Genomic DNA, 26,366 nt, shown 5'->3' with positions numbered 1-26,366 from the left:
CAATGGCTGCAACAAACATTCATACTAGTGGCCCAGAAACAACGACGGAGCATTTGACAAATGACCAGACCTCTACAGAGGAACCGACAACGGAACATGTATCAACAATGATTCCCACAAGGGCTGCAACAAACATGCATACTAGTGGTCTGGAAACAGCGACGGAAGTTTTGACAACCTACCAGACCTCTACTGAGAAGCTAGGAACGGAACATATATCAACGATGTTTCCCACAAAGCCTGCAACAAACATACATACTAGTGGTCCAAAATTAACGACGGAACATTTGACAACATACCAGATCTCTACTGAGACGCCAACAACGGAACATGTATCAGCAACGTTTACCACAAAGGCTGCAACAAACACACAAACTAGTGGTCCAGAAATAACGACGGAAGCTTTAACAATTTACCAAACCTCTACAGAGGAGCCAACAACGGCACATGTATCAACAATGCTTCCCACAAAGATCACAACAAACATGCATACTACCGTCCTAGAAACAACGACGGAAGATTTGACAACTTACCAGACCTCTAGTAAGGAGCCAACAACGGAAAATGTATCAACAATGCTTCCCACAAAGATCACAACAGATATAGATACTGCTGGTCCAAAAGTAACGACGGAGCATTTGACAACATACCAGATATCTACTGAGGTGCCAACAACCGAAACAGCAACTAGAATGTTTACCTCAAAGGCTGCAGCAAACACACATACTAGCGGCCCAGAAACAACGACGGAACATGTATCAACACGGTTTTCAACAAAGGCTGCAACAAACACAAACACAAATACTATTGGTCTAGAAACAACAACGGAACATTTGACACCGATTACAGACCAAACAACACCAGATAAGAAAATCACCGTAAGTACACACAATCTGCATATCACATGTACTGGACTGTAAGGTATTGATCAACTCACATCGGAACCCCTTACCATTTATGTTGTGGAATATCTAACATGCTCGAGATGTGCTTACTTATTTTTGCCCCTTATGCTTCTCGGGCTGCTCTCTGTCTAATGCGTTGTTGAAACTTTCCAGCTATTTTTTCACCGTTCTCCGCAATGTGATCTTAGTTCGTCCTTGTTTATATTTTCCCTACTGGGGTCTAGCATAGTGCTGTTCTTGTTATGTCATTTGGGGTCCTTTCTCCGCACATGTCCCATCCATGTCTAGAAGTTGCTCAAGAAACACGAAATGGTGGGAAGGTAGTTTTGTGGTGTTGTGTTGTTGACTTAGACTAGACAAGTTGGTTTGAATCTAGCACCCGGCTGTGTTGTGGTCTTTCGAAAGCATTTGGAATCTATTTTCTCACTTGACTGAGGTTAATCCAGAGTAGGAGTAGGTGTGAGTGGATCATGACTTACGAAGCTGTGTACACATTTTCACCTTAGTTGAGTGAGAAATTAGGTGCAAAGTGCCTTTCCCAATGTATCAAGGTTACGGTCTTCTGGTTATGTGTGTGTGTGTGTGTGTGTGTGTGTGTGTGTGTGTGTGTGTTTGTGTGTGTGTGTGTGTGTGTGTGTGTGCGTGCGTGCGTGTGTGTGTGTATGTCTACATGATAACCAATAACATGACTAAATAACTGGCACAATGTTAAGCTGCATGGTTTGCACTTCTTTTTAAATGGGTTATACCTGAATACGTAATGTGGCCGATTCAGGGTGATGGGATTTCATTTGTTCTTTCATCATGCATCTTTATCTACAAAGTCTACCTTTTTATGTAAAATCTCTTAAGTTATTTACATTTGTTGGCTTGTCTCAATAGGATACTTCTAGTATTGTGTTCTCAACGCAGACACCATCTACTGCTGCCGAAACCGTGACTTCATCTACTTCTACAATAATCCCATCAACGGGTGAAGACCATACAACTGCAGTCAAACCTACACAGCTGGCGACAACAACGACTTCAACAACAACAACAAACCAACCAAGCACAGCAACGACCATCGAAGGAAGTACAACTTTGCCACCAACGCCCTTTTCCAAAATTAGTGAAACTTCTCACACAAAGACTACAATGCAAAGCACAGAATCGGAGACCACAAAGGAAACAACACGCCCTGCATCGACAGAACACCTCAATTGGGAAGCAACGACTACAGCCTTACATTTAACCACGGACGAGGAGACGACGGAAGTGACTAATAGAGAACCGACCACACTTCCGGCAAGTACAATGCCGACTACAACACCAGCAACAACAACAGATGTGAAAAGCACGCCTCTGACTACAACACCACAGTACACGAGTGACGTTGAGATTACAACCCCATCATCAACTACAGCAAGTACAGCATCAGTCTTGGCGACACAGGCAACGTCCTCTATGTATCCAAGGACAGCTACGACTGATTTTAAAGGCACCACAGTGCAGTCGACAACGGCAGGGAAAATAACATCAGCCCTTACAACAACAAGACCAACACTGAGCAACCAGCAAGTTACAACAGAGCCGTTTTCATTTACAACTGTAAGAACAACTGGGACGACCACTCAGTTGGAAGGTTGTAATGGAGGCTGTGACAAATATGCAGAAATGCTGTCAGACGGAACTTGTCAATGTAAACAAGGATTCGAAGGAGACGGAACGACATGCACGCTCGGTGAGAGTGAATCTGATTTTATTTAACATAATCTTTGTTACCAAAAAAGTAGTATTCAAAGTCTCAAAGTACACATTGGTGTTGATTGATTACCTACAACGGAGACTGTAGAATTTAAATGTTTTGTTTTTTATTGTGGAGTTGAAAGATATATTTGGCTAAGTCTATATTTATGAAAATGAATTGTCAATTGATCAACGTCCAGGGTTTAGCAACCCTGCCTCTGAACCAAGAGATTGGAAGTTCGAATCCCGGCTGTTATCGGTTACCCGACATACGTGCATGAAAGCTATTGGAAATGGTAAATTGCACTTGTCAAAAAGAGATCATGATTTTGTCCGGTACAGTGAACCTTTAGATACTGTAAATAGCGTCTGTCTTTTCTGTCACGACCATTGGTATATCTAGATTAGCTGTGCAGCGAGCTTAATATTTTTAAATCCCTTTCAGTTTCCAGCGGCTTTGTACAGCGCACCAGATTCACCGACCTGGTCTACCGAGATTCCCTGGCTGACTGCAGATCTGCAGACTTTGAAGCTACCAAAGAAAATATGACAGCACTGGTTAGTCTGGCTTTTGCAACAATATATTATGATATCAATTGGTTATAGAGTTAGCATTTGGATTACCTTACCTTAGACCTTAGATCCTCCCGCAACTTTGTTGCATAGGTCAACCTGCGGCTTCGGATACTCCTCCTCCAAAGGTTTCGGTCTTGTGCCGCTACTGCCATTTCCCCCAGTGAATGTAATCCCAGCTTCTTCCCGTCGTTTTGCAGTGTGGATTATAATAGTCAAATTTTATACTGTTCTTCACTGTTGATCTTCTTTCTGTGGCTTACAATTAACCTCGAATTTCCTGACATTTCAAATTTATGCATCACATTTATGTGACATGTTTGAAATAGTAAGATAGCTATTCATAGTAGGTATTCTTTCCTTTGTAAACCGCAGATCATGGAAGCCTTCTCAAAAAGTTCTGTCGCAGACAACATCTACTCCGTGATTGTAACGTCTTTTACAAGAGGCAGTCTCATCGTGGAGACCGCCATCACGGCTGACTCAGCCGCTAATATCACAGATGAGGTCTTAGAGGAGGCATTTGTTCAGTCCATCGAGGTTAACATAGAAGTGATGAACACAACAGGTGAGTTATAATTGTTCCTATTATACAGAAAAAGCTAACTTCAAAAGCGCCCAAACTTAACGCTTACATTTTACTATAGAAAATTCGCAGATCATGTTGTGAGCACTCGTCTGCTATAGATGTGCATTTTTAAACTCATACACGCGTATTTTGTGAGATAAATAGTGCGATTATGTTTGACTTGACTGCTCATAATCTGTGATTCTCAATGATTTATATGCACTTTGTATAAATCCTACTTTGAGATCCAAACGTAAAAATAAGATGATATACTTAGTATGCTTGACTTTATTATCTATTCGTTTGCATCATTTGCATCGACGCTCCATTTCACAAGTGGATTCATATATATAAACAGAAGACGTGACAAAAAGTCTCTCGCCTTGCCTCATCACATGTTGAAGTCAAAATTTGACATTAAAAGATAACGTGTAGTATCTAGTAATACCTGCAACACCGAAAAAGGGCAAAAATACATTCATACAGTACCTCCTCAACCTCTACTTTCTCAACAGTATTACCGATGGCACCGGAGCAAACTACTTCCGTCGAAGATATAACAAGCCAAACCAGTACAGTGACGACCATAGAAGGAACTACGGCCAAAGTACCAACGTCCTCTAAATCCAGTGACACTACACGCCTAATGACTGCAATTGAAAGCACAGATTCGGAGATCACGACTGCTCCTGCAACAATGCATCCAACAACAGAAGGTAAAAAAAATGCTCGTTTTTAGTCTGTTAAAGAACACGTATCATATTTAAAGCCTTAAAAAGTTGCCTGTTTTTAAGTTCTAGAAGTAAAGTCAAGAATAGAAATAGAGTAAGGGTAAATATTGATATATATCACACTTACCTTATTTTCCGAAGATTGTCATCACCTGGCTGTTTTAAAGTAAGTTCGTTGAATGAATTCTTCTTCTTCGAGTTATGCATCTCTATCATACCCTCTAACGTTACTTTAAAATTATCTCAAGAACCTCACACACCACCAAAAAACACACTACAATAATACAAATTTCCACCTACGTTGTTCTGACTACAACCCAATCATTAATTACAGGTGATGAAAGAACATTCCAAGAGACTTCAGCATCAACTGCATCAACGCAACCATCATCCTCCGTACAGATGCCAACATCATCATCTTTCACTACTGAACAAGGTTCAACGATGATCACATCAACGGTTACAGACCAAACAACTGCAAGCAAATCTACGCATCTCACCACAACCATACACACAACAGGCCAGCCCAGTCTGTTGACAACCATCGAAGAAACTACTGCCACAGCACAAACGTCTTCAGAACCCAGTAAAACTAAAGGGGCAACGACTACAATACAACGCACAGAATGGGAGATCACAACATCCTATTCAACGATGAAGCCAACAACAGAAGGTTAGACTTGCAACCTTTTTATTTCGTCTTTCTCATGATATATCTTTGAAAACATTGGACCTTGGTCCCGTTCTTCCAGATACAAAAGGTACGGAAATTATATATGGCCTCCTTACAGGCAAACGCCACCTTTTGCTATTATAAACATAAGTATACCATTATATAAGCCGTCAACAACATTGCAATAGCGCTTCCAATACCTCCTCTACAGAACCAACAACGACAGCGGAGAAAACAACTTCTCACGAATCTACGCATCTCACTACAACCTTAGACACAACAAGCCAGCCTAGTGTATTGACAACCATCGAAGGAACCACAAAAACAGCACAAACTTCTTCAGAAGCCAGTGCAACTACACTGGCAACGACTATAATACAAAGCACAGAATCGGAAATAACAACCGCTCCTTCAACGATGAAGCCAACAACAGAAGGTTAGACTTGCATTTATGTATTTCGTCTTCCCCATGATATATCTTTGCCGTTCTTCGACTTTGAGATGCATGATACATTATTTATGCCCATCTCACAGACAAACGTCACATTTTGCCATTATAAACATAAGCATACAGCTACAGATATCACTATATAAGCCGTCAACAACATTAACAGCAGTGCATACCACAACCTTCTCAACAGTACCAACAACGACAGCGGAGGAAACAACTTCTCACGAATCTACGCATCTCCCCACAACCACAGACACAACAAGCCATCCTAGTGTATTGACAACCATTGAAGGAACTACAAAAACAGCACAAACGTCTTCAGAAGCCAGTGCAACTACACTGGCAACGCCTACAATACAAAGCACCGAATTGGAGATCACAACAGCCTATTCAACGATGAAGCCAACAACAGAAGGTTAGACTTGCACTTATGTATTTCGTCTTCCCCATGATATATATTTGCCGTTCTTCGACTTTGAGATGCATGATAAATTATCTATGCCCTCCTCACAGGGAAACGTCACCTTTTGTTATTATAAACATAAGCATACAGCTACAGATATTACTATATAAGTCGTGAACAACATTAACAGCAGTGCATACCACAACCTTCTCAACAGTACCAACAACGACAACGGAGAAAACAACTTCACACGAATCTACGCATCTCATTACAACCGTAGACACAACAAGCCAGCCTAGTGTATTGACAACCATCGAAGGAACTACAAAAACAGCACAAACGTCTTCAGAAGCCAGTGCAACTACACGGGCAACGACTTCTATACAAAGCACAGAATCAGAAATAACAACCGCTCCTTCAACGATGAAGCCAACAACAGAAGGTTAGACTTTGAAATATGTATTTGGTCTTCCTCATGATAGTAAGCCTATGTCAATCTCTAGAAAACAATTTTCTGTACCTTTGAAAAACTTTACCATTGGTCCTGTTTTTCGACTAAGAGATGCAAATGTAAACTATATATGCCCTTGCCACGTGAAAACTTTACATTTGCCATTATAAGCATAAGCATACAGCAACAGAAATCAGTGAAAAACCGTTGACATCATTAGCAACAGCTCATACTACCTCCTCTACAGTATCAACAACGACAGCGGAGCAAACAACTTCACACGGATCTACGCATCTCACCACAACCCAAGCTACAACACAGCAACCCAGTACAACGACGACCTTCGAGGCAACTACAGAAGCACCAACGTCCTCCAAAACAGCTAAAACGACACACACCATGACTACAATGCAAAGCACAGAACTGGAGTTGACAACCAATCCTTCAACAATGCAACCAACAACCGAAGGTAAGAAATAGACGAAAAGATTTAGTCTAAAATCTTCAGCCTTTCACCAGGAAATATATGGCACTCTTTCTAATTCTGTTATTTCCATGATAAGAAAGCTTTGCGAAGTTCTTCAAGTGCGTTTCTAACATTTTGTTTATCAATTGCCAACCTGATGTTTCATTGCAATTAAACTACAATCTACAGTTGATAAAACGACAGCTATGAGAGAAAAAACAACGTTCCAAGCAACTTCATCATCAGCTTCGTCATCGCGGCCATTATCAACCGTACAGGCGTCAACATCATCATCTTTAACTACAGAACAAGTTTCAACAATAATAATACCAACAACGACTGCGGACCAAACAACTGTAGAGAAGTCAACACATCTGACATCAACCCTAGCAACAACAAGCCGACCCAGTACAACGGAGACGATTGAAGCAACAACGACAGCAGCAACAACGACCCTCAAAAGCACAGAATCGGCTTTAACAACGTTTCCTTCAACAATACTGCAAACGACAGAAGGTAATGCTTAAAAACATACATTTTTTCTTCCACACAACAAAATGTCATTTTCTAAAAGAAACAAAACAGTATGTATTAACCTCTAAGTCTATAACCTTGCTCATGTTCAAGGAAGTGGGGTGACGTTTTGTTTTTATTAAGTCACATCAAACATAACGTCTTTAACACTCTGTTTAAGTTACCATAGTGCACACTACTATGTACACCACTGAAAGTCTCTCAACAACATATATATATATATATATATATATATATATATATATATATATATATATATATATATATATATATATATATATATATATATATATATATATATATATATATACACATATATTCAGGGGTTCAGTCCACTTCTCAACAACATATACATGTACATCGTTACATTCCACAGAATCTTCCACAGAATTATCGACGATAGAGGAGCAAACGACTTCAGACAAGTCTACGCAGCTAACCACAACCTTAACCACAATGAGCGAGCCCAGTACATATACGCCGACGACTATCGAGGGTGCCACAACGGTAGCATCTACAGTCTCCAGGGGAAGTGAAACTACACGCCCGATGTCTACAATACTAAGCACTGAGTCCGGGATAACAACCCCTCCTTCAACGATGCAGCCCACAACAGAAAGTAATTAAGATCTTATGTCTTTAGTATTGATGGATGGTTTACTTAAACTGACAATGGCAGTCAACTGACTGAATTGGTGTCAGACTTTACAACGATATTAAAGTACATCAAGGGGGTAAAATCTAGTAACATCTCCTCAACCATCTAAAGTTATAAGAGCAGCGTATTTAAAAACGGGAGTGCAAAATAGGGTTCAACGTTAGGTATTCAAGACAGAGCGAGAGTATAAGTACAAATAAACTATTTTTAACTCTTTTTAAACAGATGGTATTCTATATGCATAAGACCCTACTACCGCAACACTGAAATCTAATTTACTCTCATGACTACAACTTAAACTTATCCATCAACTACAGGTGATGACACGACAGCGCTGACTGCAGCAGAAACAACATCCCAAGCAACCTCGACACCAGTCTCTTCAACACAGCCGCCAACCACCGTACAGACTGAAACTCCAACTGCAGAAGCTTCAACACCACTGCACACAACAAGAGGAGACACAACAAGGCAACCAAGTACAGCGACGACCATCGAAGCATCTACGGTCGTAGAACCAACGTCCTCACAAACCGGTTTGAATACACGTCCAACCACTACAATCAAAGGGACAACCCTTCCATCAACAATGCAGCCGACAACAGAAGGTTAGAGATAGCATTATATATATGTTATATTCATTCATTGTAATCCTCCGCATGTGCATGTGCAAGTTATTGGTTGAAAAAAATGTTTACATTTTATTCTTCGACTTCGAGGTAGGTGCATACAGGTAACAAAAACAGCAAAACGTCAGATATCACAGTTTCTATCTTTCTTCCACTTATTTTTGTCGTTTTGTCACTTGACATGAAAACAATAACGAAAACCAGACATGAACATAAATTGCATTATTATGTCCTCTCGTCAGAAATCTGGACATCATCGACTCAACTATCATCGACAAGACAAACATCGACTTTGCTACCGACTTCATACACTACACATAGTCCGCCAATAACTCACACAACAGTGCCTACATCTACATTCCTAACTTCAACCGTACCAACAAAGACTGTGGGACAGACAACTGTGGAAAAATCCACGCCACTGACCTCCATTTCTGCCACAACACGCGAGGTCTCCTCTCTGGCGACAACAACGCTTGAGACACAAACCACCACGCTTGAGACACAAACCACCACGCTTGAGACAAAAGCCAACACGCTTGAGACACAAACCACCGCGCAAGCAAGTACAGTCCCGAAAACTGAGCAACGAACCACATTTCAAACAGTGCCGGCAACAATGGAGGAAAGCACCCTGCCATCTACTTTTGACACGACCGTCCCTGAGGAGACAACGGTGCAGACCAGCACAGAAAAATCACCCACACCAAGGCAGAGCACCACTGAAGAATCGTCAACAGTCCACACGACTACTTTCCACTCCTCCACTCTCCCGGCGACGACATCGAAACGAACAGCTTCAGACGAAACTACATGGATGACAACAACATTAGCCACAACAAGCCATCCCAGTACACTGTTGACCACCAAAGTAACGACAGAGATGCCCACAGGCTCATCCACCACGTCTCATCAAAGTACTGTATCGACGACCGAGGAGCAAACCACTGTAGACCAATCCGCCCTGGTGACAACAACCTTATCCAAAACAGAACTGCCAAGTACGGTGTGGTTCACTGAAGCACCTACCAAGATGACCACAGGAACATCGACCACGTCTCAGGAAAGTACTGTATCGACGATAGAGGATCAAACCACTGTAGACCAATCTACCCAGGTGACAACAACCATAGCGACAACAAACCAGCCAAGTACGGTGTGGTCTACCGGGGCAACTACGGATATGACCACGGAAACATCGACCAGGTCTCTGGAAAGTACGACATCGACGACACAGGATAAAACAACCTTAGCCAGAACAAGTCGGCCAAGTAGAGTCACAACCACCCAAGAAGCTACGGATATGACCACATTTCTGGAAAGAACTACATCGACGACTGCAGTCAAATCTACTCAGCTGACCACAACCTCCCCCACAACACTCGGAGAAACCACGGACAGTACCACTTCATTCGGCAGCACATCTCCAATGAAAACAACTACATCAACAACCGTATTCTCCTCTTTTGGGTCTACAACGCCCGAGACACAAAGCACATCCCAGGTAAATACCGTCCCGAGAACTGCACAGCGAACCACATTCCTTACAGTGCCAGCTACAATGGAGCCAAGTACGCTGACATCTACTCTCAAAGAGACGACAGTCATTGACGAGATAACGGTACAGACCAGCACAGTTGGTTCTCCTACAACAAAGCAGACAACAGACGCATTGTTAAGCACCGCCTACACTACTGAAAAGCCGTCAACAGTATACACAACAGAGAGTACCACTACGTTTGTAACCCCGACTGTTCCGTCAACGACAGCGGAGCAACCTACTACAGAAGAATCCACACTGGTGACGACAACATTAGCTGCAACAACTCACCCCAGTACACTGTCCACCACCGAAGCAACAACGAAGGAGACCACAGGATCATCGACCAGGTCAATGGAAATTACTACATCGATTTCAGCAGAGCAAACCATTGTAGATCAATCTACTCAGGTGACAACAACCTTATCCAAAACAGAACTGCCAAGTACGGCTTGGTTCACTGATGAAACTACCGAGATGACCACAGTAACATCCACAAGGTCTCTGGAAAGTACTACATCGACCAGAGCGGAGCAAACAACGATAGATCAATCTACCCAGGTGACAGCAACCTTAGCTCCAACATATCAGCCAAGTACGGTGTCGTCCACCGGAAAAACTACGGAAATGACCACATTTCCGGAAACTACTACATCGACGACTCGAGAACATACTACTACAGGAAAGCCAACTCATCTGACCACAACATCGCAGACAACACACAAAGAAACAACAAGCCTTACAGCTTCATCTAGTAGCATATTTTCGACAATAACATCTACACCATTGGCCTCCACTATGGCGGTTACCACTCTAAAGTCACAAACCACCTCGCAAGTAAGTACCGTGCCGAAAACTGAACAGCGAACCACATTTCAAACAGTGCCAGCAACAATGGAGCCAAGTACGCTGACATCTACTCTTAAAGAGACCACAGCGCCTGATGATACAACGGTGCAGACCAGCCCAAAAGGATCTCCTACAACAAAGCAGAGCACTACGGTATTGCCAAGTACCCCCTACACCGCTGAAAACCCGTCAACAATATATACCGCAGATGGTACCACTACTTTCTCAACCTCAACTGTTCCGTCAACGACAACGGAGCAACCAACTACAGACGAAGCCACCCAGGTGACGACAACATTAGCTGCTACAAGCCACCCTAGTACATTGTCCACCACCGAGGCAACAACGAAGAAGACCACAGGAACATCCACCAGGTCTCTGGAAAGTACTACATCTACGACAGAGGGGAAAACAACTGTAGATCAATCTACTCAGGTGACAACAACCTTAGCCACAACCAACCAGCCAATTTCTGTAGTGTCTACTGAAGCAACTACGGAGATGACCACAGGAACATCGACCAGGTCTCTGGAAAGTACTACATCTACGACAGAGGGGAAAACCACTGTAGATCAATCTATTCAAGTGACAACAACCTTAGCCACAACCAACCAGCCAAGTACCGTTGTGTCTACTGAAGCAACTACGGAGATGGCCACAGGAACATCCACCATATCTCTGGAAAGTACTATATCAACGACAAGGGACAAAACAACTATAGATCAATCCACTCAGGTGACAACAACCTTATCCAAAACAGAACCGCCAAGTACGGTGTGGTTCACCGATGCAACAACCGAGATAACCACAGGAAAATCCACAAGGTCTCTGGAAAGCACTACATCGACCCCAGTGGAGCAAACAACTATAGATCAATCTACTCAGGTGACAACAACTTCAGCTACAACAAGCCAGCCTAGTACGATGTCTTCCACCGGAGAAACTACGGAAATGACCACATTTCCGGAAACTACTACAACGACGACTCGAGAACAAACTACTACAGAAAAGCCAACTCATTTGACCACAACATCGCAGACAACACACAAAGAAACAACAAGCCTTACAACTTCATCTAGTAGCACATTTCAGACAACAGTACTTACACCATTTGCGTCTACCACTCTAAAGTCACAAACCACCTCGCAAGCAAGTGCCGTGCCGAAAACTGAACAGCGAACCACATTTCGAACAGTGCCAGCTACAATGGAGCAAAGTACGCTGACATCTACTCTTAAAGAGACCACAGCGCCTGATGAGACAACGGTGCAGACCAGCACAAGAGGACCTCTTACAACAAAGCAGAACACTACGGTATTACCAAGTACCGCCTACACCACTGAAAACCCATCAACAATATATACTACAGATGGTACCACTACTTTCTCAACCTCAACTGCTCCGTCAACGACAACGGAGCAACCAACTACAGATGAAGCCACCCAGGTGACGACAACATTAGCTGCTACAAGCCACCCTAGTACATTGTCAACCACCGAGGCAACTACGGAGATGACCACAGCAACATCCACCAGGCCTCTGAAAAGTACTACATCTACGACAGAGGTGAAAACAACTGTAGATCAATCTACTCAGGTGACAACAACCTTAGCCACAACCAACCAACCAAGTTCTGTAGTGTCTACTGAAACAACTACGGAGATGACCACAGGAACATCCACCAGGCCCCTGGAAAGTACTACATCTACGACAGAGGGGAAAACAACTGTAGATCAATATACTCAGGTGACAACAACCTTAGCCAAAACAGAACTGCCAAGTACGGTGTGGTTCACCGACGCAACTACCGAGATGACCACAGGAACATCCACCATGTCTCTGGAAAGTACTACATCGACCCCAGCGGAGCAAACAACGACAGATCAATCTACTCAGGAGACAACAACTTCAGCTACGACAAATCAACCAAGTACGGTGTCGTCCACCGGAGTGACTACGGAAATGACCACATTTCCGGAATTCACTACATCGACTACTCGAGAACAAACTACTGCAGAAAAGCCAACTCATCTGACCACAACATCGCAGACAGCACACGAAGAAACAACTGGCCTTACAACTTCATCTAGTAGCACATTTCCGACTATAACATCTACACCATTGGCCTCCACTCTGGCATCTACCACTCTAAAGTCACCAACCACCTCGCAAGCAAGTACCGTGCCGAAAACTGAACAGCGAACCACATTTCAAACAGTGCCAGCAACAATGGAGCCAAGTACGCTGACATCTACTCTCAAAGAGACCACAGCGCCCGATGAAACAACGGTTCAGACCAGCACAAAAGGATCTACTACAAGGCAGAGCACTACGGTACTGCCAAGTACCGCCTACACCACTGAAAACCCGTCAACAATATATACTACAGATGGTACCACTACTTTCTCAACCTCAACTGCTCCGTCAACGACAACGGAGCAACCAACTACGGATGAAACAACACAGGTGACGACAACAAGTCACCCCAGTACATTGTCCACCACCGAGGCAACTACTGAGATGTCCACAGGATCACCGACCAGGTCTCTGGAAAGTACTACATCGATTTCAGAAGAACAAACCACTGTGGATCAATCTACTCAGGTGACAACAACCTTAGCCACAACCAACCAGCCAAGTACCATAGTGTCTACTGAAGCAACTACGGAGATGACCACAGGAGCATCGACCAGGTCTCTTGAAAGTACCGTATCTACGACAGAGGGGCAAACAACTGTAGATCAATCTACTCAGGTTACAACAACCTCATCCAAAACAGAACTCCCAAGTACGGTGTGGCTCACTGATGCAACTACCAAGATGACCACAGGCATATCCACCAGGTCTCTGGAAAGTACTACATCGACCCCAGCGGAGCAAACAACGATAGATCAATCTACCCAGGTGACAACAACCTTAGCCACAACAAGTACGGTGTCGTCCACCGGAGAAACTATGGAAATGACCACATTTCCGGAAACCACTACATCGACGACTCGAGAACAAACTACAACAGGAAAGCCAACTCATCTGACCACAACATCGCAGACAACACACGAAGGAACAACAAGCCTTACAACTTCATCTAGTAGCACATTTCCGACAACAGTACTTACACCATCTGCCTCAACTTTGGCGTCTACCACTCTAAAGTCACAAACCACCTCGCAAGCAAGCACCGTACCCACAACTACTCAACGAACCACATTCCGAACAGTGCCGGCGACAATGGAGCAAAGTAAGCTGACGTCTTCTCTTAAACAGACCACAGTCCCTGATGAGACAACGGTGCAGACCAGCACAGAAGGATCTCTTACAACAAAGCAGAGCACAAATGTATTGTTAAGTACCGCCTACACCACTACAAAACCTTCAACAATATATACAACAGGTGGTACCACTACTTTCTTAACCTCAACTGTTCCGTCAACGACAACGGGGCAACCAACTACAGATGAATCTACACTAGTGACGACAACATTAGCTGCAACAACCCACCCCATTACATTGTCCACCACCGAAGCAACTACGGAGATAACCACAGAAACATCGACCAGGTCTCTGGAAAGTACTACATCGATTTCAGCAAAGCAAACCACTGTAGATCAATCTACTCAGGCGACAACAACCTTAACCACAACCAACAAGCCAAGTACCGTAGTGTCTACCGAGGCATCTACAAGGATGACCAAAGGAACATCGACCATGTCTCTGGAAAGTACTACATCGACGACAGAGGGGAAAACAACTGTAGATCAATCTACTCAGGTGACAACAACCTTATCCAAAACCGAACTACCAAGTACAGTCTTGTTCACCAATGCAACTACCAAGATGACCACAGGAACATCCACATGGTCTCTGGAAAGTACTACATCGACCCCAGCGGAGCAAACAACGATAGATCAATCTACTCTGGAGACAACAACTTCAGCTACAACAAGCCAGCCTAGTACGATGTCGTCCATCGGAAAAACTACGGAAATGACCACATTTCCGGAAACTACTACATCGACGACTCGAGAACAAACTGCTACAGAAAAGCCAACTCATCTGACAACATTGCAGACGACACACAAAGAATCAACAAGCCTTCCAACTTCATCTAGTAGCACATTTCAGACAACAGTACTTACACCATTGGCCTCCTCTATGGCGTCTACAACTCTAAAGTCACAAACTACCTCCCAACTAAGAACCGTGCCGAAAACTGAACAGCGAACCACATTTCAAACAGTGCCGGCTACAATGGAGCAAAGTACGCTGACATCGACTCTTAAAGAGACCACAGCGCCTGATGAGACAACGGTTCAGACCAGCACAAAAGGATCTCCTACTACAAAGCAGAGCACTACGGTATTGCCAAGTACCGCTTACACTACTGAAAACCCGTCAACAATATATACCGCAGATGGTACCACTACTTTCTCAACCTCAACTGTTCCGTCAACGACAACGGAGCAACCAACTACAGATGAAGCCACCCAGGTGACGACAACATTAGCTGCAACAACCCACCCCAGTACATTGTCGACCACCGAAGCAACTTCGGAGATGACCACAGGAACATCGATAAGGTCTCTAGAAAGTACTACATCTACGACAGAGGGGAAAACAACTGTAGATCAATCCACTCAGGTGACAACAACCTTAGCCACATCCAACCAGCCAAGTACCGTAGTGTCTACTGAAGAAACTACGGAGATGACCACAGGGACATCCACCAGGTCTCTGGAAATTACTACATCTACGACAGAGGGGAAAACAACAGTAGATCAATCTACTCAGGTGACAACAACCTTATCCAAAACAGAACTGTCAAGTACGGTGTGGTTCACTGATGCAACTACCGAGATGACCACAGGAACATCCACCAGGTCTCTGGAACGTACTACATCGACCCCAGCGGAGCAAACAACGATGGATCAATCTACCCAGGTGACAACAACCTTAGCTACGACAAATCAGCCAAGTACGGTGTCGTCCACCGGAGAAACTACGGAAATGACCACATTTCCGGAAACGACTACATCGACGACTCGAGAACAAACTACTACAGAAAAGCCAACTCATCTGACAACATCGCAGACGACACACAAAGAATCAACAAGCCTTACCACTTCATCTAGTAGCACATTTCAGACAATAACATCTACACCATTGGCCTCCACTATGGCGGCTACCACTCTAAAGTCACAAACCACCTCGCAAGTAAGTACCGTGCCCAAAACTGAACAGCGAACCACATTTCAAACAGTGCCAGCAACAATGGAGCAAAGTACGCTGACATCTACTCTTAAAGAGACAACAGCCCTTGACGATACAACGGTACAGACCAGCACAGAAGGATCTGCTACATCAAAGCAGAGCACCCCGGTATTGGCTAGTACCGCCTATACCACTGAAAAACCGTCAACAATATATACAACAAAGAGTGCCACTACCCAATCCACCTCAACTGTTCCATTAACGACAACAGAGCAACCAACTACAGATGAATCCACGCAGGTGACAACAACATTACCTGCAACAAGCCACCCTAGTACATTGTCCACCACCGAGGCAACTACGGAGATAAGCACTGAAAAATCAACCAGGTCTCTGGAAAGCACTGCATCTACGACAGAGGGGAAAACAACTGTAGATCAATCTACTCAGGTGACAACAACCTTAGGCACAACAAATCAGCCAAGTAAGGTAGTGTCCACTGATGCAACTACGGAGATGATCTCAGGAACATCGACTAGGTCTCATGAAAGTACCGTGTCTACGACAGAGGAGCAAACAACTGTAGATCAATCTACTCAGGTGACAACAACCTTAGCCAAAACAGAACTGCCAAGTACCGCTTGGTTCACTGATGCAACTACCGAGATGACCACAGGAACATCCAGAAGGTCTCTGGAAAGTACCACATCGACCCCAGCGGAGCAAACAACGATGGATCAATCTACCCAGGTGACAACAACCTTAGCTACGACAAATCAGCCAAGTACGGCGTGGTCCACCGGAGAAACTACGGAAATGACCACATTTCCGGAAACTACTACATCGACGACTCGAGAACAAACTACTACAGGAAAGCCAACTCATCTGACAACATCGCAGACGACACACAAAGAATCAACAAGCCTTACAACTTCATCTAGTAGCACATTTTCGACAATAACATCTACACCATTGGCCTCCACTATGGCGGCTACCACTCTAAAGTCACAAACCACCTCGCAAGCAAGTACCGTGCCGAAAACTGAACAGCGAACCACATTTCAAACAGTGCCAGCAACAATGGAGCAAAGTACGCTGACATCTACTCTTAAAGAGACCACAGTGCCTAATGAGACAACGGTGCAGACCAGCACAAAAGGATCTCCTACAACAAAGCAGAGCACTACGGTATTGCCAAGTACCGCCTATACCACTGAAAACCCGTCAACAATATACAGAACAGAGAGTACCACTACTTTCTTAACCTCAACTGCTCCGTCAACGACAACAGAGCAACCAACTACGGATGAATCCACACAGGTGACAACAACATTACCTGCAACAAGCCACCCTAGTACATTTTCCACCACCGGGAAAACTACGGAGATAAGCGCTGAAAAATCAACCAGGTCTCTGGAAAGCACTGCATCTACGACAGAGGAGCAAACAACTGTAGATCAATCTACTCAGGTGACAACAACCTTAGGCACAACAAATCAGCCAAGTAAGGTAGTGTCCACTGATGCAACTACGGAGATGACCTCAGGAACATCCACCAGATCTCTTGAAAGTACCGTATCTACGACAAAGGAGCAAACAACTGTAGATCAATCTACTCAGGTGGCAACAACCTTATCCAAAACCGAACTGGCAAGTACGGTGTGGCTCACTGATGCAACTACAGAGATGACCACAGGAACATCCATCAGGTCTCTGGAAAGCACTACATCGACCCCAGCGGAGCAAACAACGATGGATCAATCTACCCAGGTGACAACAACTTTAGCTACGACAAATCAGCCAAGTACGGCGTCGTCCACCGGAGAAACTACGGAAATGACCACATTTCCGGAAACGACTACATCGACGACTCGAGAACAAACTACTACAGGAAAGGCAACTCATCTGACAACATCGCAGACGACACACAAAGAATCAACAAGCCTTACAACTTCATCTAGTAGCACATTTTCGACAATAACATCTACACCATTGGCCTCCACTATGGCGGCTACCACTCTAAAGTCACTAACCACGTCGCAAGCAAGTACCGTGCCGAAAACTGAACAGCGAACCACATTTCAAACAGTGCCAGCAACAATGGAGCAGAGTACGCTGACATCTACTCTTGAAAGGACCACAGCGCCTGATGGGACAACGGTGCAGACCAGCACAAAAGAATCTCCTACAACAAAGCAGAGCACTACGGTATCGCCAAGTACCGCCTACACCACTGAAAACCCGTCAACAATACATACCACAGATGGTACCACCACTTTCTCAACCTCAACTGTTCCGTCAACGACAACGGTGCAAACAACTACAGACGAAGCCACCCAGGTGACGACAACAATAGCTGCTACAAGCCACCCCAGTACACTGTCCAACACCGAAGCAACAACGAAGAAGACCACAGGAACATCGACCAGGTCTCTGGAAAGTACTACGTCGATTTCTGTAGATCAATCTACTCAAGTGACAACGACCTTAGCCACAATAAACCAGCCAAGTACGGTGTGGTCTACCAAAGCAACTACGGACATGACCACAGAAACATCGACCAGGTCTCTGGAAAGTACTACATCTACGACAGAGGGGAAAACCACTGTAGATCAATCTATTCAAGTGACAACAACCTTAGCCACAACCAACCAGCCAAGTACCGCAGTGTCTACTGAAGCAACTACGGAGATGGCCACAGGAACATCCACCAGATCTCTGGAAAGTACTATATCAACGACAAGGGACAAAACAACTATAGATCAATCTACTCAGGTGACAACAACCTTATCCAAAACAGAACTGCCAAGTACGGTGTGGTTCACCGATGCAACAACCGAGATAACCACAGGAACCTCCACAAGGTCTCTGGAAAGTACCACATCGACCCAAGCGGAGCCAACAACTGTCGATCAATCTAGTCATGTAAGAACAACCTTAGCTCCAACAAATCAGCCAAGTACGGTGTCGTCCACCGGAAAAACTACGGAACTGACGACATTTCCGGAAACTACTACATGGACGACTCTAAAACAAACTACTACAGGAAATCCAACTCATTTGACCACAACATCGCAGACAACACACAAAGAAACAACAAGCCTTACGACTTCATCTAGTAGCACATTTTCGACAATAACATCTACACCATTGGCCTCCACTATGGCGTCTCCCACTCTAAAGTCACAAACCACCTCGCAAGTAAGTACCGTGCCCAAAACTGCACAGCGAACCAGATTTCAAACAGTGCCAGCAACAATGGAGCAAAGTACGCTGACATCTACTCTTAAAGAGACGACAGTCCTTGACGAGACAACGGTGCAGACCAGCACAGAAGGATCTCCTACAACAAAGCAGAGCACCGCGGTATTGGCTAGTACCACCTACACCACTGAAAAACCGTCAACAATATATACACCTGCGCGTACCACGACTTTCTTAACCTCAGCTGCGCCGCCAACGACAGCAGAACAAACAACTGCAGATGCATCCACCCTGGTGACGACAACATTAGCTGCAACAAGCCACCCCAGTACATTGTCGACAACTGAGGCAACTACGGAGATGTCCACAGAAACATCGACCAGGTCTCTGGAAAGAACTATATCTACGACAGCGGAGCAAACAACGATAGATATATCTACTCAGGCAAAAACAGCCTTGACCACAACCAGCCAGCCAAGTACGGTGTGGTCTACCGAGGGAAGTACAGAGATGACCACAGGATCATCGATCAGGTCTCTGGAAACTACTACATCGACGACAGCAGAACAAACAACGATAGATCTATCTACCCAGGTGACAACAACCTTAGCCACAACAAATCAGCCAAGTACGGTAGTGTCCACTGATGCAAGGACGGAGATGAGCTCAGGAAAATCCACCAGATCTCTTGAAAGTACCGTATCTACGACAGAGGAGCAAACAACTGTAGATCAATCTACTCAGGTAACAACAACCTTAGCCAAAACAGAACTGCCTAGTACGGTCTGGTTCACCGAGGCAACTACCGAGATGACCACAGGAACATCCACCAGGTGTCTGGAAAGTACTACATCGACCCCAGGGGAGCAAACAACGATGGATCAATCTACCCAACTGACAACAACCTTAGCCACAACAAATCAGCCAAGTACGGTGTCGTCCACCGGAGTGAGTACGGAAATTACCACATTTCCGGAAATTACTACATCGACGACTCAAGAACAAACTACTACAGGAAAGCCAACTCATCTGACCACAACATCGCAGACAACACACAAAGAAACATCTGGTAGCACATTTCCGACAACAACATCTACACCATTGGCCTCCACTATGGCGTCTACAACTCTAAAGTCACAGACCACCTCGCAACCAAGTACCGTACGCATAACTACACAGCGAACCACATTTCAAACAGTGCCAGCCACAATGGAGCCAAGCACCCTGACATCTACTCTTAAAGAGACCACAGTCCCTGATAAGACAACGGTGCAGACCAGCACAGAAGGATCTCTTACAACGAAGCACAGCACAAATGTATTGTTCAGTACTGCCTACACCACTACAAAACCATCAACAATATATACAACAGATGGTACCACTACTTTCTTAACCTCAACTGTTCCGTCAACGACAACAGAACAACCAACTTCGGATGAAACCACACAGGTGACAACAACATTAGCTGCAACAAGCCACCCTAGTACGATATCCACCACCGAGGCAACTACGGAGATAAGCACTGAAAAATCAACCAGGTCTCTGGAAAGCACTACATCTACGACAGAGGAGCAAACACCTGTAGATCAATCTACCCGGGTGACATCAACATTAGCCACAATAAATCAGCCAAGTACGGTAGTGTCCACTGATGCAACTACGGAGATGACCACAGGAACATCCACCAGGTCTCTGGAAAGTACCACATCTACGACAGAGGGGCAAACAACTGTAGATCAATCTACTCAGGTGACAACAACCTTAGCCACAACCAACCAGCCAAGTACGGTAGTGTCCACCGAGGCAGCCACGACAAGCCAACCAAGTACTGCAATGGCCACTGAAGAATCGACGGCGATGTCTTCAGAAATACCGACTGCCTTCTCGGAAAGTACTACTTTGACGACTGCAGAGCGCACAACTCCTACAAAAAGAACGAGCACAACGGATACACCGACAGCAACATATAAAACGACTGGAGACCGTACAGCGATGGCCACAGAAGCAACGACAGAGATGTCTACAGAAATACCGACCACATTTCCCGAAAGTACTACATTGACGACTGCAGATTATAATACTCATACAACAAGAAAGAGCACCACATACAAACCACCAACAACCTATACATCAACTGCAGACCAATCTACTCAGGTAATAGCAACTTTAGCCACGACAAGCCAACCCAGTACTGCGATGGCCACTGAAGAATCGACGATGTCTACAGAAATACCGACTATCTTCTCGGAAAGTACTACTTTGACGACTTCACAGCACACCACTCCTACAAAAAGAACGAGCACCACGGATACATCGACAACAACGTATAAAACAACTGGAGACCAATCGACTCAGTTGACAGCAACTTTACTCACAACAATCCAACCAAGTACAGCGATGACAACCGAAGCAACGGCGGAGATGTCTACGGAAATACCGACCACATTTCCGGAAAGTACCACATTGGCCACTGCAGGGCATACCACACCTACAACAAGAACGAGCACTATGGATAAAACAACGTATAGAACAACTGCAGTCGAACTTACTCAGGTGACAACAGGATTAGCTACAACACTTCAACAAACTACAGAGATGCCCACCGAAGCAACTACGGAGATGTCTACGGAAATACCGACCACATTTCCCGAAAGTACCACATCGACCACTCCTACAACTAGAACGAGCACTATGGATAAAACAACGTATAGAACAACTGCAGTCGAACTTACTCAGGTGACAACAGGATTAGCTACAACACTTCAACAAACTACAGAGATGCCCACCGAAGCAACTACGGAGATGTTATCAACAATGTCATCAACAACCAGACAATTGACAACAGTGCAAGCTGCAACTACATCTCCAAGCACAACTGCATTACCAGTAACAACTGATGAAAGAACAACACAGCTAACTTCAATATTAGCAACAACAGATGAGGGAATTCAACATTCAACTACATACGGGGAAACGACAGTAATGATAGAGCAAGAATCTGCCACATTTCTAGCAAGTTCCCTTTCGCCAACACTCGAATCCACTTCCACCACTCCCTCATTTACAACTGTGGAACCTTTGGCTACCTCAGCAAGCACAGCAGTCCTGCCGACGACTGAAGAGCAATCCACTGTTGAAAGCTCTACACGGATTACTACAACATTAGCTACAACAGATGACAAAACTCAACAGCTTACAACGACAGAAACACCTACAAGTTCAGCCACCATCACAGCTGTACATTTAAGTACAGACGGGGAAACGCCCTTAATGACCAAGGAAGAATCTACCACAATTCTAGCAAGTACACTTTCGCCAACACTCGAATCCATGCAAGAATCTACCACATTTCTAGCAAGTACACTTTCGCCAACACTCGAATCCACTTCCACCACTCCCTTATTTACAACTGTGGAACCTTTGGATACCTCAGCAAACACAGCAGTCCAGCCGACGACTGAAGAGCAATCCACTGTTGAAAGCTCTACGCGGCTTACTACAACATTAGCTACAACAGATGAGAAAACTCAACACCTTACAACGACAGAAAAAATTACAAGTACTTTCGCGACTACAGCTCTACATTTAAGTACAGACATGGATACTACGGACGTGACTAGTGGAGAACCGACCACATTTCCGGCAAGTTCAGTGCAAACTACAGCATCAGTAACAACAGATGAGGAAACCACACGCCTCACAACGACAGAACAACTTACAAATGCAGCAACGGCTACGACCCTACATCTATCTACAGTCGAGCAAACGACAGAGGTGACTAGTGGAGAACCGACCACATTTCCGGCAAGTTCAGTGCAAGCTACAACATCAATAACAACAGAAGAGGGAGCCACACGCCTAACAACGACAAAACAACCCACAAGTGCATCAATGACTACAACCCTACATTCAACCACCGACGAGGAAACTACGGACGTTTCGACTCCCTCGTTTACAACTGTGGAACCTTCGGCTACCACAGCAAGCACAGTACTCCAGCCGACGACTGAAGAGCAATCCACTGTTGAAAGCTCTACACAGCTTACTTCAATATTAGCTACAACAGATGAGAAAACTCAACACCTTACAACGACAGAAAAACCTACAAGTTCAGACACAATTACAGACGGGCAAACGCCAGTAATGACCAAGGAAGAATCTACCACATTTCTAGCAAGTTCACTTTCGCCAACACTCGAATCAACTTCCACCACTCCCTCATTTACAACTGTGGAACCTTTGCCTACCTCAGCAAGCACAGTAGTCCAGCCGACGACTGAAGAGCAATCCACTGTTGAAAGCTCTACACAGCTTACTACAGCATTAGCTACAACAGATGGCAAAAATCAACACCTTACAACGACAGAAATACTTACAAGTTCAGCCACAATTACAGCTGTGCATTTAAGTACAGACGGGGAAACGCCAGTAATGACCAAGGAAGAATCTACCACATTTCTAGCAAGTACACTTTCGCCAACACTCGAATCCACTTCCACCACTCCCTCATTTACAACTGTGGAACCTTTGGCTACCTCAGCAAACACAGCAGTCCAGCCTACGACTGAAGAGCAATCCACTGTTGAAAGCTCTACACAGCTTACTACAATATTAGCTACAACAGATGAGAAAACTCAACACCTTACAACGACAGAAAAAGCTACAAGTTCAGCCACAATTACAGACGGGGATACGCCAGTAATGACCAAGGAAGAATCTACCACAATTCTAGCAAGTACACTTTCGCCAACACTCGAATCCAAGCAAGAATCTACCACATTTCTAGCAAGTTCACTTTCACCAACACTCCAATCAACTTCCACAACAATGTCGACTTCCTCATTCACAACTGTTGAACCTTTGGCTACCTCAGCGAGCACATCAGTGCAGCCGACGACTGAAGAGCAAACGACTGTTGAAAGATCTACACAGCTTACTACAACATTAGCTACAACAGATGAGAAAACTCAACACCTTACAACGACAGAAAAACCTACAAGTTCAGTCACAATTACAGACGGGGATACGCCAGTAATGACCAAGGAAGAATCTACCACAATTCTAGCAAGTACACTTTCGCCAACACTCGAATCCAAGCAAGAATCTACCACATTTCTAGCAAGTTCACTTTCACCAACACTCGAATCAACTTCCACAACAATGTCGACTTCCTCATTCACAACTGTGGAACCTTTGGCTACCTCAGCGAGCACAGTAGTCCAGCCGACGACTGAAGAGCAATCCACCGTTGAAAGCTCTACACAGCTTACTACAACATTAGCTACAACAAATGAGAGAACTCAACACCTTACAACGACAGAAAAAGCTACAAGTTCAGCAACAATTACAGCTGTACTTTTAAGTACAGACGGGGAAATGCCAGTAATGACCAAGGAAGAATCTACCACAATTCTAGCAAGTACACTTTCGCCAACATTCGAATCCAAGCAAGAATCTACCACAATTCTAGCAAGTACACTTTCGCCAACACTCGAATCCAAGGAAGAATCTACCACAATTCTAGCAAGTACACTTTCACCAACACTCGAATCCACTTCCACCACTCCCTCATTTACAACTGTGGAACCTTTGGCTACCTCAGCAAGCACAGTAGTCCAGCCGACGACTGAAGAGCAATTCACTGTTGAAAGCTCTACACAGCTTACTTCAATATTAGCTACAACAGATGAGAAAACTCAACACCTTACAACGACAGAAAAACCTACAAGTTCAGCCACAATTACAAACGGGCAAACGCCAGTAATGACCAAGGAAGAATCTACCACAATTCTAGCAAGTACACTTTCGCCAACTCTCGAATCCAAGGAAGAATCTACCACATTTCTAGCTAGTTCACTTTCACCAACACTCGAATCAACTTCCACAACAATGTCGACTTCCTCATTCACAACTGTGGAACCTTTGGCTACCTCAGCAAGCACAGCAGTCCAACCGACGACTGAAGAGCAAACGACTGCTGACAGATCTACACAGCTTACCACAACATCAGAGACAATGGGTAAGCAAACTTTACAAGGACAGAAAAACTTACAACTTCCGCCACGACTACAGCTATTCATGTAACTTATCGTTATTCATCAACAGGCGATGTCACGACAGAGTAATTAGGATCTGGACTTATGTCTTTAGTGTTCCGCATGCATGACACCCCTATTCCGCAACATTCCGCAAAATCTAATCTACTCCCCTGACTACAACTTAACGTTATTCGTCAACTACAGGTGATGACACGACAGCGCTGACTACAGCAAAAACAATATCTCAAGCAACCTCGACACCAGTCTCTACAACACAGCCGCCAACCACCGTACAGACTGAAACTTCAACTGCAGAAGCTTCAACACCACTGCACACAACAGGAGACAAATCGACACAGATAACAACAACCCTGAGCACAACAGGACAGCCAAGTACAGCGACGACCATTGACGCTTCTACGGTCGTGGAACCAACGTCCTCACACACCGGTGTAGATACACGTCCAACCACTACAGTAAAAGGAACAACTCTTCCTTCAACAATGCAGCCGACAACAGAAGGTTAGAGTTAGCATTATATAAACAACCATTATTACTTTCGCCGAGAAGGTTATGTTTTTGGGTAGCGTTTGTATGTGTGTGTGTAGGTGGATGAACAGCATAACTCGAGAGGGCCCGCATGGATATCGATTGTCTTGACATTTGGTATGTGCGTATGTCTTGATGAGACCTGGAAATGGTTAGATTTAAGGCCCCCCAGCGACTTGTTCCTTATAATCTACCGCAAAGTGTGCAT

At 44.5% G+C, this 26,366-nt stretch overlaps 5 protein-coding genes and 1 long non-coding RNA gene across 6 annotated transcripts; all 6 read left to right on the top strand.

Annotated features, from left to right (window-relative positions):
• The first annotated feature begins 437 nt into the window (after positions 1-437).
• LOC136444256 (salivary glue protein Sgs-3-like) lies at positions 438-2,654 on the top strand. Its single transcript, XM_066441771.1, has 2 exons — positions 438-878; positions 1,788-2,654. The coding sequence occupies exons 1-2, from the start codon at positions 459-461 to the stop codon at positions 2,652-2,654; spliced, it is 1,287 nt and encodes a 428-aa protein (XP_066297868.1). The 5' UTR covers positions 438-458.
• A 429-nt stretch (positions 2,655-3,083) lies between these two features.
• On the top strand, positions 3,084-4,493 carry LOC136445466 (uncharacterized). The gene is made up of 3 exons (XR_010757413.1): positions 3,084-3,191; positions 3,582-3,774; positions 4,290-4,493. It is a non-coding gene; the product is annotated as an uncharacterized lncRNA (long non-coding RNA).
• Positions 4,494-4,845: 352 nt separating this feature from the next.
• Positions 4,846-26,136, top strand: LOC136445225 (mucin-22-like). The gene is made up of 9 exons (XM_066443095.1): positions 4,846-5,178; positions 5,390-5,614; positions 5,820-6,044; positions 6,250-6,474; positions 6,731-6,952; positions 7,139-7,465; positions 7,860-8,102; positions 8,459-8,749; positions 25,814-26,136. The coding sequence occupies exons 1-9, from the start codon at positions 4,908-4,910 to the stop codon at positions 26,134-26,136; spliced, it is 2,352 nt and encodes a 783-aa protein (XP_066299192.1). The 5' UTR covers positions 4,846-4,907.
• LOC136445001 (mucin-2-like) lies at positions 9,001-16,288 on the top strand. Its single transcript, XM_066442832.1, has 3 exons — positions 9,001-13,340; positions 13,485-15,947; positions 16,037-16,288. Exons 1-3 carry the CDS (start codon positions 9,390-9,392, stop codon positions 16,286-16,288), a joined length of 6,666 nt encoding a protein of 2,221 aa, XP_066298929.1. The 5' UTR covers positions 9,001-9,389.
• On the top strand, positions 16,428-21,055 carry LOC136445000 (mucin-2-like). Its single transcript, XM_066442831.1, has 2 exons — positions 16,428-20,727; positions 21,021-21,055. Exons 1-2 carry the CDS (start codon positions 16,428-16,430, stop codon positions 21,053-21,055), a joined length of 4,335 nt encoding a protein of 1,444 aa, XP_066298928.1.
• On the top strand, positions 21,072-24,805 carry LOC136444999 (mucin-22-like). The gene is made up of 2 exons (XM_066442830.1): positions 21,072-23,910; positions 24,669-24,805. The coding sequence occupies exons 1-2, from the start codon at positions 21,237-21,239 to the stop codon at positions 24,803-24,805; spliced, it is 2,811 nt and encodes a 936-aa protein (XP_066298927.1). The 5' UTR covers positions 21,072-21,236.
• Positions 26,137-26,366: the final 230 nt, after the last annotated feature.

The sequence above is a fragment of the Branchiostoma lanceolatum genome, chromosome 11 (genome assembly GCF_035083965.1).
Source record: "Branchiostoma lanceolatum isolate klBraLanc5 chromosome 11, klBraLanc5.hap2, whole genome shotgun sequence".
Classification (NCBI taxonomy): Eukaryota; Metazoa; Chordata; class Leptocardii; order Amphioxiformes; family Branchiostomatidae; genus Branchiostoma; species Branchiostoma lanceolatum.
This window is presented reverse-complemented; position numbering and strand designations above follow the sequence as displayed.